The sequence below is a fragment of the Octopus bimaculoides genome, chromosome 16, assembly GCF_046866305.1.
Source record: "Octopus bimaculoides isolate indiv1 chromosome 16, ASM4686630v1, whole genome shotgun sequence".
In the NCBI taxonomy this organism is placed as follows: Eukaryota; Metazoa; Mollusca; class Cephalopoda; order Octopoda; family Octopodidae; genus Octopus; species Octopus bimaculoides.
Window position 1 is genome coordinate 2,783,554 of NC_142943.1, and position 19,003 is coordinate 2,802,556.

At 33.1% G+C, this 19,003-nt stretch overlaps 1 protein-coding gene across 36 annotated transcripts in view; it reads left to right on the forward strand.

Annotated features, from left to right (window-relative positions):
• Positions 1–19,003, forward strand: part of LOC106878639 (thrombospondin type-1 domain-containing protein 7A) — a 1,055,067-nt gene that overhangs the window by 936,259 nt on the left and 99,805 nt on the right. For all 36 annotated transcript variants that reach the window (XR_008265800.2, XR_016244537.1, XR_008265799.2 and 33 more), the window contains 3 exons: positions 706–821; positions 6,169–6,378; positions 17,208–17,402. Coding sequence is in view for 29 of the 36 variants with exons in the window: in XM_089364004.1 (XP_089220130.1) it covers positions 706–821; positions 6,169–6,378; positions 17,208–17,402 (521 nt within the window). In the remaining 7 variants the exon portion in view is untranslated. The remainder of the gene's footprint in view (positions 1–705; positions 822–6,168; positions 6,379–17,207; positions 17,403–19,003) is intronic.

Genomic DNA, 19,003 nt, shown 5'->3' on the forward strand with positions numbered 1-19,003 from the left:
TAGAATATCAAAAAAATTTGAATTTGAAACTCTTGACAAAAATGCAGAGAAGAATCGATCTGGAATATTTTATATCAATAAATCAGTGATGAAACATGAAAAACAAAGAATGTTATGACATTTAAAATAACTGCAACCTTTTTAATCTCAGATGTGGATTTTAAAAATCATCAAGATACCAAAATCACTGGCTTAGCTATGTTTTTCGCAAGTTTGCTTCCAATGACATGGCATCAGATGCAGTTCCAATATGTGTCATCTTTGGCAAAGAGCCTTATACTTAGGCAAAGTGTCTAGTGCTGACCAAAGAAATTTTTTTTAAAGAAAAAACCTAATCGATTCGAGCAAAGTTGTTGCAAGTGCTGCCGGACTGGCTCCTGTGCAGGTGGTACGTAAAAAACACCATTTTGAGCATGGCCATTGCCAGTACCGCCTTACTGGCCCTCGTGCTGGTGGCACGTAAAAGCACCCACTACACTCTCAGATTGGTTGGCATTAGGAAGGGCATCCAGCTGTAGAAACTCTGCCAGATCAGATTGGGGCCTGGTGCAGCCATTTAGTCCACCAGTCCTCAGTCAAATCGTCCAACCCATGCTAACATGGAAAGCAGACGTTAAACAATGATGATGATGCTGACTGAGTTGGAATAATTTAAAATAAAAGTACATTAAAGTATTTATAACTATTTGTTTATCTTATTCCTAGGTGTGTTAGAAATTTAAAGCCTAATGAAGTGCAAACTTGCCAGTTACCATGCCCACGAGACTGTGAAGTAACTGATTATTCTCACTGGTCACCTTGCAGTGCTACTTGTCAAGAAGGTAAGTAAATATCGTTTTATTTATAAGATGTGGAACATAGAACTAGAAATGGTTTTCCCAGAAGAGTTTTATTCTGTTTTGTAATGGTTCCAGTTTTACATTTAAAGAAAATATAAAAATTTTTCTCTTTCACTCTTTTCTTTTGCATTAGACTTTAATTAAAAAAATTCTACTCACTCTGTATGACACCTGATCACTTACAATATATAAATAACATTATAACTGGGATTTTTTTTACTGCAAAACTTAACTTGAATTGATTATTAAACTTTAAAGAATTCTCTAGTTCATAAACCTAATATGATTGTATAATGAGTTTATCTATATTTCAATGCACAACATGATGAAACCCTACACATTTAGAAGGATTTCAGTCAGGATGTTGATTTCAGGTTAGGAATGATTGCAACAGTAGCTCAAAGATAAGTTTTTAACCACACAATATTATGTGTTAGTTATCTTTCTAAAGATATCATATCTCTGCTACTCTCTAAAGGTTACGTTATGTTTTTAAGTTTCAAGTAAATCCTGTAAAAAATCTCCAATCTTTTTAGAAGCCATTTTATGTGGTTTATAATAAAAGGACAAATCTTTTTCAGGAAATGACTTTTTTGTTTCTTCTTTAAAAAAAAATTTAATTATATTTCTCAATTTAGAATGTGTGTGTGTGTGTGTGTGTGTGTGTGTGTGTGTGTGTTGTAAAATGTTCCTCATTTAAATGTCTCAAATCTTACAGGCAATTTTCATCAGTAAAAGACAGTTGGTGTCCAATATACAATGACTTAGAGAAGAATATTTCAAATATTTCAGCTGAAGTCATTAATGTTTGGGAAAAATAGGTGAAATAATTTGCACATGAATAGCAAAATGTATTTTCTAATTGACTCTCATTAGTTTGTTTGCTTTTACTGAAAATTATTTCCAGTGAGAATAAAAATAAACCATTTCTGAGTAATTGAGCTACAAGAAAACTGAGTCCATGCTTCCTGGATTGATACGATAATTGTATGAATTCAGCATAATCAATGTTGATGGGACACTGTCATAGATGAACTGGGAGTCCCACACTGAGAAAAACAAAATAGTTATCAAACAGTTCTGGTACAGAAGAAACTAGTTCAGATGAAGAGTAAATCAAGGACAGCATTGAGATTTTGATGGAAAAGACTGTCTATTGATCTTATGAAATGTAATGGTAACAAGTGGTAGTATAATAGGGCTTTATAATGGGGCAGTATAATAGTGAAGGCACATGGCTCAGTGGATAGATCGTTGAGCTTACGGTCACGAGGTTGTGAGTTCAAATCCCAGATCAGGCTGCATGTTGTGTTCTTGAGCAAGACACTTTATTTCACGTTGCTCCAGTTCACTCAGCTGTAGAAATGAGTTGCGACATCACAGGTGCCAAGTTGTATCAGCCTTTGCCTTTCCCTTGGATAACATCATTACCATTTCTTCATTCTTCGACTTCATACCGCAAGTAACAGCCTGTATATGCACCTTGGTTATACAAAGATGTTGTCAATTACTGAATCTAATATGATATAATGGTGCTAAAAACTTTAGCAGCCTTCATGATAATCACACTGATCAGATTTTTGCTTCATATTCGAGACTACTTTCATTAATTATTATTTTGAACTAGAATAAAAGTGAAAAACCAATAACCACATCACAATTGATGTTAAAGAAATGTGTATGGATAAACAGAATGATTAACAACAGCCATCATATTTAGTTTCATAAAAAGTGTCATTTGGGAGCTAATTTGCAATCATTGAATAATTTTCTGTTGACTGAAAAACTTTAAACATCAGGATTAAATATAAAAAAATAATCAGTGGGTTCTTTTTTTAAAATATTGCAAAGATTTAGCAGCACATTATCTAAATTATATTTTTATTCCTTATTTATCTGCCAAATACTAAAATAAAAAAAGCTAATTGAAAAATTTGTTTTTTAGGCAATCAATTTCTAATATACACGCCTATGTTCAGGTCTCTGGAAAAATAGATCTAAAAATGACACACCTCATCATATTTTAAATATATTTTTAAACAATGATACACACACATGGACATATACAAAACACAGAAGTACAAAAGACAATCAGAACATCAAATAGGATGAACAATCCTAACACGGAAATTCTTGCAATAAGAGAAAGAAATTCCACACTTTTGAATTACCATTATGGCTCACTTTCATACAAAGAATTACTATGTACATTTAGAAAATTGATTCCTTTAAAATCAACCTGAATAGCCAATTTGCTTGGTAACTTTTTACTAACCTAGTAATGTACAAGTGTGGCTGCTGTTCTCCACAATAAGTGATGGCTTGCTAATTGGCAAAGCTGATAAATTTCTCTCACTAAACACTGAATATGAAAAATCTTTTGTGTTCCTAACTGCCTGTTCTTGAGCATTAAAAGCCATGATTGCTTATTACTTGTTGTGAATGTCACAAAAGAAGTGTGAGAATAGGGAAACATTTTATCATTGTGTCTGAATAAGGATTTACTATCAAATTAAGTGAAAACTTGACAATCCATGACCACCATAGGAATAAGACACTGTAATTGACACAACGAGTAGGCTTCAGGTGTTCAAGCATGTCTATAGTGTGTTGTTATTATTGTTGTTGTTGTTGTTGAAGGCAGTGAGCTGGCAGAATGGTTAGCATGCCAAGCAAATGCTAAGTAGCATTTCATCCAACTTTATTTTCTGAGTTCAAATCCCATCAAGGTTGACTTTACAGAGCATATCAGTTCAGTAGATGGAAAGAGAAGGAAGGAAATAGGGTCACAAAGAAGACTGATGGAAGAATGGGAGCTAGAAGGATGAGGTTTGGAGGAAGGCTTGATAGAAACTCAATTCTGCTGAGATGGATGGATCTTCTCAAGCACATACTATCACCTGTCATCTCCTTCAATCTTCACCATTTCATCCCACATCTTCCTGAGCCTTCCTCTACCACAAAAACTCTGTCTATGTTTAGTGATTGATCGTCCTCATCTATATTCAATACATGACCAAACCAGCACAATCTGGTCTCCTGCATACAACATCCGACGCCCCTTATGCCCACTTTTTCTCTCAGCATATTTGTACTTTGTCATATATGCACACTGACATTGCACATCCATTGGTGAATACTAGTTTCATTTCTTTCTATTTTTCACATGTCTTCTGCATTCACAGCCTGAGTTTCACAACCATGCAGCATTCCTGTTCATACATAAGCTTTATACAATCTGTCTTTCACTATGAGGAAGGCATTTGCTACCAGCCGGGGTAAAAGTTCCCTGAACTTTCTCCATCCGGTTCTTAGCAATTATACTTTCGGAGCATCTTTCTCCAATGCTAGCTAGGGAGCCCTCCTCAGCATTGCATAGCATTTATTTCCTATGTGCCATTTTTATTGCTCTTTCACATTCTGCTTAATCTCCCTTCGATTCCACTGCTCTACCAATGTGTTTATAGTTTGCACTGAGTACACTGTATGGAATTTTCACCTACACTTTTTCTACATATAGAATGAGGCCATTCACCCAAAGGGTATCTGTTTTCCTGCTAACTAGAACTTTGGTCTTTGTGAAGTTAATTTCAAGACTCTTTAATTCTAGGTTTTTCTTCCACACCTGGAATTTCATTCTTAGTTCTACTACAGTTTCAGCTTTAAGAAACAATGTCATTAGCATAGAGGAGTTCCCATAAGCAACCAATCTTAAATACCTCTGCATCAATAAATTCCACTATCATAGAATTGGTAAGGTAGACTTAACCAGAATTATTCTCTGAAATTAATAATAGATGATTGATTAAAGCAATCAATGTTTGAGTTATGTTAATTTATAAATAAGTTTTGCATTTGAGAGAGAGTGGTTTTAGTATAAAGGTATAGATGCTGACTGATCTTATGACTACTCTCCCTCTTTGGTAACCATATTGATTTATAATAATGGTATTTATTTAGTATCAACTTTAGTCGGATAGTAAACTATGTCTATTCTAACAGGACAACTAACTGTAACTTAACATACCTAATGTAACTTCACATTAAGCCATTACCCTATTTCTGTATTTATATAGACATGTAATAAATTGCATATATACAATTTATATCTATATTTGTACAGACACATGAGTATGTAAAAGAAAGAGAGAGTGTGTTTATGTGTCTGTAACATATGAAAAATAGCTGATTGCACCATGATATACTGCCATACAATGCAGCAGGTTTTCTAAATAGTTTTACATTTTGGAAGAGAAATACTGTTTAATGGCAAATCTTGACGCTCACCGATTTTGACAACTAGCATCTTAAGGACTATTTTGATATTCTTTTTTGGTTTGCTTTTAGTAACCAGTCTCAAAAACTGGTACATTTTTTTGTTTTTTATTCTCCAAGTCTTTGATATCTAAAGTAGAACATTATTTATTTTTTACTGACACATTATTCTACCTAAGAAAACTTGAAGCCATTCGTTTACTTTTAAACAGCACACTTATCTGATATTTTTCTGTTTGGTTTCTTTTCCTTGTTTCATATCATAGTGCCAAGTAAATATATAAATACGCTTGGATATTATTTTATGTGAAGGCAAAATGTAAGCGGAAGAGTTTTGCTTCAGATTGAAATCAAAGCAAAAAAAAAAAAATGTATATAAAACTTCCTGTTTAGAAATCGTCATTTTTGCATTTGTTTTTACAAATTCAAAATATATTTATTGCTTTCCTAGAATTATTTCACACAAAGATTACATCTTGTTTGAATTTGTAATCTATTTCACATCCATGTGGTGCAAAGTCACTTTAAGTCACTTTCGTTTATGCTTATTTGCAGGAGCCATGAACGACGCCTATTTTATGAGAGATTTCTGTCTCATAAAATACTTTATATTGTTTTCTTTTCCATTTTTAGTGCAGTTTTTGATTGATTATTTTCCTTCATCGTTCACAAGCTAGTTATACCTCACTTTAGCATGGGATTATTCTTAAATCTAAAGTTTTACACTCACATATTACATTTCTTATGACAACCTACTATTATAGTTAAAGGGATTTTTCTTCTCTTAATACATTTTTGATGTACATAGACACAGGCACAAACACACACACACACATGATGAGAAGGCTATTTTTCTCTTTCTTTCCTTAATATAATTACAACAGACATATATTTTCTTCATAAAAAAATAACTATATTATTTACAATTTATTTCCATTTCAAGTGGAAGTGAATGTTGTTTACAAATTGTTTTATTTGAAAGATATTAATATTCTTATGAAATTTTAAAGGTTTCATGTCTCAGCTTCCATTTATTTAACTATTTGTTCTTCAGCAAGACAAGCAACTCCAACTCAGTCTCGGAAGAAATATATCCTACAACCAGCGGATGAAGGAGGAAAACCATGTCCAATGAAGCTGGTGGATACGAAACATTGCACTGATTTACCATGGTGTGATGAGTATCTTTGGGAGGTCACTCCGTGGAGTGCCTGTGTGTTGCCGCCACGAGTGCCTTATTGTGGACAAGGATTACGAGGAAGAAGTAAGTTTGTTAACTAACTTTGTTATTTCTGTTTAGTTCTACGTTATGGAAGTACCAGTTATACACTGCACTGGCATCAGCTGGGATCTATTCAATTACTTACACCTTGCAACTACCAAAACATATTAATGTAGAAACTTTTATCCTCCATTACCTTTGTATGATGACAGGCTTTTCTTTTCCAGATCCGCATCAAACCAGATAACATTGTTACACTGGATTGCAGCTCTGCTTGAGCAACACCTTGGAAAGTTTAGTCAATCAAATCAACCCGAATTTTCATTTGCTTTCATTTTTAAAGCCTGGTATTTATTCTGTCAGTCTCTGTTAGTTGAACCATTAAGTTTGAGACATGTAAGGGAATGAGCACTGGCCATGAAGTGACATCATGTAAATAAAAAATACACAGACACACTAATGCACAGATGTGTGTGTTTACAGACACATATATATATATATATATATATATAAACACATATACATACATATACACAGACATGTACATGTATATATATATAGACACATATACATACATATATACAGACATGTACATGTATATATATAGACACATATACATACATATATACAAAGATACATATATAGATACATATACATAAATATATACAGACACATATACATACATATAAACAGACATGATGGAAACTGGACGAAACCTGTCATGCATGCATGCATCTGCGCATGTGTGTGTTGGTGGGTTTTTTTTTTTTTACAAGTCATAGCTCAGCAGGACAACAGCATTACTTTGTTAATAAGAACTATAATTTCGAATCAAGCCACATGTTCTTTCTCTGATATGAAAATTATCTGATATAGTACAGTGTATTAAGATTTGTGAAAGCATTGCAAACATAATTGTACCACAGCAGAGGATATATTATGTCTTCGATTTCATTCCATAATCAAAACTGTTTACTTCTTGCCTTAAAAGTAAAACCATAAATAACAACCCTTAAAGTAAAATGGTATAACAAAAGAAAGAGCTTTCAAATGGATTCACTTTTAATTCTTTACCTTCAGTACTCCTCTTGTGGATTTTACAATATATCAAAAATCAAAGACTCCAAAAGAGAAGAGGAAAAACTACTTCAAAAGATATTACCTATTTCATGATTCTCTATAAACTTCCAATATTTAGTTATCAAAATAACCATGGAAATTCCATGGTACCGCTAATAAATATTATTGGGCAAAATTTGCTTTGTATTTCTTATGTTTGTGATTTAAATTATTTTTAATGTTATATTCTCCATCAACAAAATTTATATATGATATCAGCCATTTGATACACCTAGTCCTTGATATATCTTTAATAACTCATAATATTATAATGGAATATTATGTTTCATCCAGAAAATGTTGCATCTTTAAATCCCTGGCACTGTCATCAATTACTGATTATTTCGTTTGTGATGTAAATTTTTTTCTTCCTGCAGGCTTCTAAACTGCATTGTTATGTTATTATTAGAAAAACCAATGAAATTGTGCCAGTTCACTTTCCATAGCAATGTAGCTCACGTCTTTTGTTAGTTTTAGAATGCCAGTTACATCTAGTTCCAAACAGTTTTTCATTTTTCCAAGGATCCCCTTGTTATAGGATAATAAAACCACTATGAATGCTGGCAATAGCTGAGTGTATATATAAAGTATGATGCTGTAGCTAGTCTTTATGGGGATTTTACTCAATAGTTCATGATCTATAGGAATCAGTGACAAAGATATGGTGTCATTGTGGTTTCATTTATATTTTGAACATATTTCTAGAGAATTTGAAAGATCAGTCACTTAACTGACAGTTTGAATATATCATCATCATAATTTATGTTCACTTTTCCATACTTGCAGGGATCAGATGGGATTTGTTGTGGTTAGAAGACAAGAAATGAAGAACATTTCTTGTTTGACAGCAATGTTCACTTATAGCAATGGTGTCAAGACAAGGTTACATGCATACACACACATGAAAAGAGCTTCTTACAGTTTCTATCTACCAGATCCATTCACAAGGATTTGGTCAGCCATGGGATACAATAAAAGGTACTTGCCTAAGGTGCTGCCACACAGTGAAACTGAACCTCTGAGCACATGGTTGGGAAGCAAGCTTCTTAACCACAAAACCAGGCCTGTTCATACATTTATGCACACACACACACACACACACACACACACACACACACACACTCAAGCCCATATATTGACACACGAGCAGCAGCAATATACAAATGCTTGATGAACTGATTTTGGTAACGAGTCAAAGATATTCACCACCACTCTGTGGTACTATAGGGTGTATAGTACCACTCTGGTACTATACATCCTAAAAACAATGCATCCCTACAGAATATAATGACTGAACACTAAGTGCCAATGGGTAAACAATACTCCATAGTCTTTTCTGTCTCTCTCTCTCCCTCCATTTATTTATCGACACACACACACACATTCTGGTTATAACATTATTTAGCATTTCTATAGGGATAAACCATACTGATATACTGGCCTTGAAAAATGCTATAATATTGACAGTCTTAAACAGTGACTTACAAGTGTCTATAGATGCCTTTTTTATTAGACAAACAGTAAATAAAAGTACATTACAGGAACATGATTGGAAATTGGAACTTTGTTTTATGGTCTGGTTTTCAGCCAAAATCATTGTGCACTTCCATATTTAGTTCTCGTGATATCCGTATTGGTTTCAATGGGTGATCAGTTGGTCGTATTATGCGTGTGTTTTATTTCCAGCCGAGTCAAATATTTGGCCTCCCACCAAGCCATCATAAAACAAGCTTTAAGATTCTTCAGTATTTCAATCAATACATTCAGTTGTTAAGAAAAGTCTGCAGTACTCTATATGGTGAGAAGACATTCAACCAAAACAGAAAAGTACGCTTTAAACAATAAATGGGGGGGGGGGGGGTGTAAGCTGTATAAATTATTATTTTGGTTTCTTTTTTTTTAAAATAAAATTATAGAGGTTTTACTTGTAGAATTAATGGACAGACATTAAGATGTCATATTGCTATAATTTAAATAACAATTTCTGTGTCAGCTCAGTCATTTGAAAAGAAACATAAATTTTGCTTGTGTCATATTTTCTAGTTAATACTTTAATATCTTTTCTTATAAACATCATACTAAACTCTTTGTGAAAGTATGTGGCTTTGTGGTTAAGTTGTTGAGCTCGTGACCTTAAGGTCACGAGTTCCATTCCTAGACAGAAGCATTGTATCCTTGGGTAAAGAACATTTCATGTTGCTTCAGTCTACACACATGAAAAAAGGGCCAGTTGAATACTAGTGCAATCCTCTCTTCCTCCAGAAGTAACATCAAGAGTGTTCTGACAAGTTATGTGAGGGAGCACCTTGAGATTATTGGGTGCCTATGTCTGTCCCCAACTATCCAGGCACCAAAAAGAATTAGTGGAAGCATGGTGCAAGCTCTCAGGTCATACATATACTCAAATGATGGTTAGGCTTCCTTCTGTTTGCTCACCTAAATTCATTATTTCTTTTCCTTTGTTCTTTCTGCACTGATTCTATAGAACTATTAACATAGTTGATAAATGCATAGTTTTAGAAATTAGAAGGTTTCAATATAAACTTTAGGCTTTATTAGACCAGGAGTAAAAAAAAAAAAGACATTTGCCCAAGGGGCTGACCTGAGACTACAATACAAGGTAGTCAACATACTGATCTGAGGTTATGATGGAAAATACCTGAGACAACAATAGAAAACATTTACTCAAAGTGATCTCAAGTTACAGTAGAACATATTCCCCACAAGGTGCTTATTTGTGGCTACAATAGAAGACACTTACCCAAGTTTCTATGAAGTGAAACTGAAACTTGAACTACACAGTTGCAAAGCAATCTTCATAACCACCCCTGCCATCACAGAACTAAAGATACAGTGTTATATAACCAGAACTTATTTCCATGTGGACCGTATTGGAAGATATTACTTTAGTTTGCAAACTGCTTTGAGTTGAATGAAAGAATTCAGTTTTATTTATAAATATCATCAATATTCCTGTGTCCTGAGAATAAGATTTAAATGATGTTGACATACATTCGAAAGTAGAAAGAATAATTTCAGTCCCTGAATACTTTGTTATAATTAAACTCATTGAATACTGCATATTGCTTGACCAACATTTCATTCTGATTGATGGAACAAAGATCAAAGAATTCTCTTATATTCAGTGAATTATGAAATACACTATAAAAGAGTCTTTGATCAAAGAATATTAAGAATCGTCTCTAATGGATGTCAGCAGTGAGTCTCAAATTAAGCCCTTATCATTCTTTTATTTGTCATTCCTTTTGACAGTCAGCTGTTGCTAAGGTTCTCGTAAAATATTATTCCTCTCATTATTTCTCAACAACTGTTATTTCCCTTCAGAAAGGCTGTCATTCAAAACATTGAAAGATATAAAACTGCACTTTGATATACATTCCGGTGCTTATAACACAGGCAGCTAATCTCTAATTGTTTTCACATTCATTTTATGACACTGTGAGGTTTGCTTGAATGGCAGGCATCTTAATACATCTCTGTTTTTGACCCAACCAAAGCCCACGGTTAGTTTATCAGTAACTAGCTGTATCTTGTATGTCTTAGTAGTCTTTATATGCTTCACTGAATCTTGTTTCGTTGCTGTAATTACAGAAACAATACTTAGAGCCTAAAGGTAACGTTACTGTTTTTCCCTCTTCCTTCAATCTCTATATATATATATATATATATATATATATATATATATGATTACTCTTCAATTTCATTAGTGATATTAAGGTAAAGAACTTTAGGTGCTAATATACTTTACCAAGCAACAGACTGTTAAGTGTTCTGACCTCCTGGCATTATTTATTAAAAAAGAATCAGTGACTATCTGTTCTGGCAGAATTAGAGATGACACTTCAGTTTGAGTATTAGTCCCAGATGCAAATAACACAATTACAGCAATTATGTCAGTGAGAAAGTCTCTCGTTATTTGCAGTCATTATAATGTTTTAAGCAATTACAACACATTTTTCTGTTTCACTTTACTCTGTAAATATAGTTCACAACCTAATCATGTGAAATATTTATAAAGAAAAAGTGAAATATAGCGTGATACAGATTTTGTAAGTGGTTTTCTCTTTCATTTCCCCAACCAGAAAGATTTAGAGCAAACCTTTCTTTCCACATACCCAAAAGATAATTTCACTTTTTCATTTTAAAACACTTTCTGAAACTGATAATTATCTTCTCTAGTTTATATCATATCATATCTATAGCCTTCTTTAATTTATATATTAGTAGGAAGGAGGTAACTCTTAAATATCTCATTTTTGTTTACGCTATTGTTGATACAGCTGCATTACATATTCAATGTTATATTGAACTTTACAGTAGAAGTTGTAATATCAAGTTTTAAGAGTACAATTCTTCTTTAATCTTGACATTTATGCATATTGCACCCTGTTCTGTATATAGCAGTCCTATGTATAATGTGATTAATCAATCATCTATCTGCTGTTTCTGCATTAATCAAATTTAGTAATTAATGGGAATAATTATAATCAATTCTGGGAAATAAAATAATTTAAAATGAATGTATATCATTTATTTTTAAGTGAAAAATTTATCAAGAGCCTAGAGAACAGTTTTAGTTTTCCTTCTCTGCTTAAATTTTGTGGTAACAAGTCATTTGGCCATTTCTCAGAGAATGGCTAATCTTTCCAGAGCTAGAGAATACTTCATTCCCACCGTGACTCCTCATATTTCTACAAAGATTGCAACAAACAATGAAAATAATGCCTCCATATCAGGGACAGTGTTGCAACTTTACAAAGGTAAACATCCTAGACTATAATCAGAGAAAGGTCACTCAACTGACTGGTATGAAATCACTTACAGACATGATCCAGTCTCTCGATGTCTCATCTTACAATTAACTCTGCCTCCATTACAATGACATCTGCTTCTTGTAGTTGGCTAATCCCATGCTGCATCACTCTTAATTCATTAGTCACTCTTCTAGCATCACTTTGGTGCCCACTCTTAACCCTGCACTAACCACTGAGTCCAGTCTATTCTGTGAACATCGACCTTCTCTAACACTTTCTCTGAATGTGTCTCTCTTGCAATTGTCAACATGTAACAGTTTGAGTGGCACATGAATATCAATCTCACCAGTCTTGAAGGGTCTTTGAAGTCCCTAGGCATTATCCCTTTCTTTAGACTGAAGTAATAAAAACTAAATTTAAACTGCAATGAACAAGTAGATTTTGTATCATATTCATGAATCATTGTTTAACTTTGTATTTGAGAAAAAAAATTCAACTCCTTTCACTTTCCATTTTCCCTCAGTTCTTGTCCTCAAAATGTCTGCTGATGTTAATTTTCAAAATCATCCTCATTTAAGTCATTTCAATGTGAAATCAATGGTTAATGAAAATTTTCTAAATCAATACCCTTATACCTAAGGTTTCTTCTTCCAATATCATCAATTTCTTCAATGATTTCATTTACTTCTTTTGAAAGTATATTTATAATTTTGAAAACAATCGTAAATCATAAGCTCATTCAGGCAAAACATTCAACTAGACTGTTCCCATACATTTGGCTATTACTTCTTTCCAAGACTTGTAAATATTTTCAATTGTTTGTTTAATGTTTTTTCTGAAACTCTTGAAAAATAACATCATCTTAACCAGCTGTGACATGAATTGTCAGTGAGAATGCATTTCAAATATAGCAGGTCTTGTATGTTCCCTGTTGCATAACTGCAGTAGCAGAATTATATTTGGTTTAAAATGTAATATGCACATTAGCCAAAAAGTGAGTTAGGATAACCAGGGATTTTATTAAGAATCAAAGGAACTTTGAAAGCTAGATAATTTTTCTTGCAATAAATTTTAACTTCACGCCAAAAATCTAATGTGAACTAATATTGAAACAAGGCTTTATTCAGGCGTACATTTTTATTTGATTGCCAAATGACTGAAAGTGATTTCTAACAAGTGTCACTAAGTCATGAACTGCACACAACCACAACAATAGTTTGACGCCAAACAACAGAAAGTAACCATTCTTCTGTAGAGGGAGGAAAGTTTAGAAAGATCTTTCTGGCGAAAAACTCCATGCTTGCACCTTGTGCGTCAATATTTTTGCATTTTATCAAGGAAATTTCTTTGGATATTTTTTACTTTATTTTCAAACATCATGGCAGCCAGTACCTCAAGTGGAGGTATTTATTTGTGATATATTTATTTATTTATTAATGTTTTGATTAGAAAGAGCTTGGACTTGAAAATAATTAGAATATGTGCCTGTATCATCTGTACACACCAACAATTTAAATGACATTGGGATCTATCGATTTTGAGTAGGAGTGGAATTTACTACATAGCTGATCATTGCACCAGTGGTTCTGCTAGTGGTACAGACTCAACAAAGCCTTTGAATTTAGAAACAAAGACCATTGAGTATTTTCTTCAACTTTTCCCTGAATAAATTTCTGTCAGGATATGCAATGAGAGCCACTAGTTATGCATTCCAACAAGGTAACATCACCTTCATTACGTCAATAGAGAAGATGATGAAGTATCTCAGAATGCTTTTTTCTGATGGTAATTGTGTAGCTTTCAAGTTACAGAGACTAACTGGAGCCACAAATTCAGCTCTGAAATAGAAATTCAATGTTGAGGAATTGATATCATCATCATTGTTTAACATCTGCTTTCCCTGCCGGCATGGGTTGGACGGTTTGACTGAGGAGTGGCCAGCCAGAAGGCTGTACATGAAAACACTTACGTGTATTCAGTCTACATTGACTGGTGAAAGGGCATAACATAACAGAAATGAAAATTGCATTCACAATGTACACCAATGACCATCACTAGCTTATCAGTGAGTTGCGTCCCTTTTCATAAAACATTTAGTTTCTAACAGGATTAGCTGCATAGAAGAAGTGACATAGGACTCTCCTTTTTGATACCAACCTCCCAGGTACCAACTTTGGTTCGACAATGTTATGCTTCTTGATTTAAAGTGATCGAAATTTAAAACTTTCATCAAAATTTCACGTTGTGTTCCAAACACCAGTACAGTAACAAAGTTATTTCACTAAATTCTTCAATATTTTCAAAATCAAAATATGACAAAGATATTACATTTCAACAAAAATATAGTAAAATCTCAGACTCATATGCAATAAATAAGTTAATTGTAATGATGCCCCTAATTGAAAGGGTTAAGCAATTATTTGATGCTTTGCGACTAAGTTACAATTCTTCACTTTTACTAAAAATGTTCTGGATGGAATTTTCTTCCAGAAAAAGCTGTTATTGTTAGTACTTATGATTTGATAACCATCATGTTATTTGTTTCTTTGTATTCTTGAATTCCTCTTAATATTTAGCATCAGAATTATCAACATCTACACTCATAAAATTTGTTTTGTTTTTTATGGTTTTCATTTCTGTTAGAGCTTTGGAATTTTACAACCAACCTCATTTTCGATATTACAGACATCTCTTGATATTTTATTTCCTTCTGTCAGAACTAAGATTTTTAGTGCCAATTGATATTTGCTTCTAATTACAATTTCTCTATCTATGTTCCACTTCCACTATTAGTACAATTACTATAGTTCCCTTAGCACATTGCATACTTAATACTCTGGATACTACTTTATCTTAATCCAAATACTTATTGACTTTGACATAAATAGTTTCAAAGATTAATTAAAACATCACTTTCTTCAGATCTTAGCTTTGTTTTACATATTCTTCTTTTTGCATTTCGTTCTACAACGGAATGTTGTTTTCTTGTAGATGTGTTTATCGAAGGGGAGGCACAGTATTTTGATTTCAGAGGTACATAGAAAATTGGACAATAAATGAGTAACATGTCCATTTGCTCTGGGGACTAGTGAGAGACTGAAATGCAGTAACAAAAGTGAAATGATATCAGCTCAGCTAATTATTTGCAGCTGTTTACATGTCATTTTCAAAGTGTAGTAATTAAATTTTATACTATGACTGGTTACCATCAATTCAATCAATTCAATTGTGCTGATTAAGCCTATGTTCATTAAAACTGCAATAAGCTAAAGAAAACTGTATACATATTTGTTGTATGTATTTGACATAAATCAGCTTTCTTTTGAGAAATTGTCTTTTTTTCTTTTAACTGTTAATGAATTTATAGGACACTGCATAGTGCCCAAGAAAAAAAACATTAGATAACCACTCTTCTATAGCACAGAATCTTGGACAAGAGTCTTCTACTATAGCCCCAAGCCAACCAATGCCTTGTGAGTGAATTTGTTAGAAGGAAACTGTGTGGAAGCAGTGTGTGTATACATGCATACATACAGAAGACAACAGAAGACGTTTCCTTGTATTGTACAGCCTGCAAGCACTACCACTTTCCAAACTATAACCAGTCCTTCTATTCTCTTATTCAAAAAACGATCTCTATCAGCTTCATGGAATCTAATTTTCTTCTACATCTCAGTTCTGATGGTTCTGTAACTAATACTCCATTGCAACTCTTAAGAATGTAATGGAAAAATTAACATAATGATAATCTTTTCCTCTGCAGGTTCAAGGACTGAAATGTTGGTGGAAGGGTTTAATCGATTATATCGACCCTGACATTCAATTGGTACTTAATTTATCAACTCCACAAAGAATGAAAAACAAAACCAACTTCAGCAGAGGCAAAATGCCACTAAGCATTTTGCTCTACATACAAACAATACTGCAGGCTTACAGCCTTAAATACAGCCTCAGCGGAATTTGAACTCAGAATGTACTGCAGATGAAATACCACTAACGGTTCTGCCAGCTCACAATAATAATAATAAGAAGAAGAAGAATACAATAATAATAAATTTAAATACATAGTTGTTGGTATAATTATACCCTGACATTTATCTTCAGTAATAATAGAAAAAAGCATTTTAAACTTTTAAACATAAAAGACAAACAAAACTTTAAAATAGCCTGATATTTGGCAATTACATTATCTGTGTTATTTCAGAACATGCAACATCCTTCTTATGTTACTAAGGTGCTAATGTGATTATCAAGTGTATAATTGTGTATTCATTAAATTATTAGTGCACTGAAAGTTCACTTCAACATGTATTTTGTCTTTGCATGACAAGAAGTTTACTACCCACTGAAATGGTTAAATTTTTATTGACTAAATTCTTCACATATGCACATAATTTATGCAAATCTTTAAACATTAGATTGATTCCTACAATGTATTTGCTTCTGCATTATTTAAGCAAAAGTTTGATGACATCATCATCATCGATGTTATTGTTTCTACATGTTTATTTTTCCATGCTGTCATGGATCAGATGAGACTTATTGAGACAGTTTCTATGGTCAGATGCCTTACCAGTTGCTGACCCTTGATTTTTAAAAGTATTTTTATGCCATTGTATCCTTTTGTATCACAAAGATTTTTAGTCTGGTTTCTGTTTCTCTTCATAGTTCACAGCACTTTTATCTCTTTAAACAACAACTATCCAGAGGAATTAATACAAGAATAAAATTACATTATAAGACAAACTTTTATATTTTCATAAATTAACAAAAGAAACCACAGCAATGACAGAACAAATTCCCATGTTCCTTAATTTTCAATTTCCAGATACCAAAACTATGCTGCAAGACACACCTGTGTACCAAAGAATTTCCATAATTATATGAATTGCAGAAATAAATGTTTTCAGATATTATTACCAAAGATCAGTGTAACACTAGTTTTAGATTTTATATTTTGCAATTTTGTATTTTCAGATGTTACTTGCAAAGATCAGCGTAACAGTAGTTACCCCCCTGATGTCTGTTTGGAACGAGTCGGGCCCATGCCGAATGTAGCAGAACAATGTTTTGTACCTTGTGATGAAAACTGCTTCCTAACTGAATGGACTAAGTTTGGCCCATGTATTAACGGTTGCAATGGCTATACAATCAGAATTCGTGAGTTAACTAGTAAGTAAAATAGTCTGAATATGAATTCTTGGGTGCATTTTGCAATAATTTATAAAAAAGCAATAAAAATTAATAATCTTTTATTGAACTAAAAGTTCTAATTATCCCTTATATTTTTTAAATAGAATCTTCCCATTTTAACAAAATAATAAACATTATTAAATTGTCGTATCCTCAGTGAGCAGCATGAATCAAAGAAAGGATTTGCATAATTATTCTTAATACATTCTAGCAGATACAACAGCAATTAGCATATTCATATTCAAATCTGCCACAATGTATTAAAAATGAATACACAAGTCATTGCAATAGAAATTATCCCATCCAATAAATTCTCTTAGCTTTGGTGCTGATAATTTCCTGTTTACCAATAACTCAGCCTCAACACTGAAACTTGTTGTTGTTGGCACTCCGTCGCTTACGACGTTGAAGGTTCCAGTTGATCCAATCAACAGAACAGCCTGCTCGTGAAATTAACGTGCAAGTGGCACAGCACTCCACAGACACGTGTACTCTTAATGTAGTTCTTGGGGATATTCAGCGTGACACAGTGTGACAAGGCTGACCCTTTGAATTACAGGCACAATAGAAACAGGAAGTAAAAGTGAGAGAAAGATGTGGTGAAAGAGTACAGCAGGGTTCGCCACCATCGCCTGCTGGAGCCTCGTGGAGCTTTAGGTTTTTTTCTCTCAATAAACACTCACAACGCCCGGTCTGGGAATCGAAACCACGATCCTATGACCACGAGTCCGCTGCCCTAACCACTGGGCCATTGCGCCTCCACTACACTGAAACTATATCTAGGATTTAATCATATACATTCAATTGCTATGCTTGCTTGATTATTTATTATCCTTTTTCTTTTTTGTTTTTTTATAATAAAATTAGAGACTTCTATATTTCATAAAAGCAAAAGAAATAGTACAGTGGAATTGCCATGAAGAGTAGACTATCAACTGTTTCAGACAGAGTCTTCTTTCAAGTTAAAGTTGACAGAAGCAAAATAAAAGAAAGCATAATTTTACATCTTCTGATTGAGAAACTGTATGCGATTCGTGAGGAACACAATACTTGTCATTTTTGCCAGATCTTTTTTTCCCTACATTCTACATCTCACCATCCATTATCTCATACAATTCTAGTTCAAAAAGAAACAAACTAAAAATTGGTTCTTTGCACCATTTAAACCATTCCAGATAAAATATGTAAAAGCCTCAATCATGCATTCAGAAACTACAAGCTAAATTAACTTTCTTTTTTGCTGCAACATAAATTGACTTAATATTTTTTTTTCTTTTATATTTTATTATTGATGAAATCTTAGTATTTGTTCTTTGTTGAGAAAACCATGTAAATAAATGAAATTGGATTTTCCCGAGTTATTCTACTGGCTCCTCTCAAGTGAATTTAGTATAAATTAAACAAAACAATATAAACCATTTCAGCAATAATGAAAGTAAATTGTGCCCCCCCACATCTAGTAATAGCAATCATTAAACAGTACCTGACACACATAAGTACATTAACCCACCACACACACATAAATACATACACACAAACACACATAAATACATACACACTAATACATATAAATACAAACA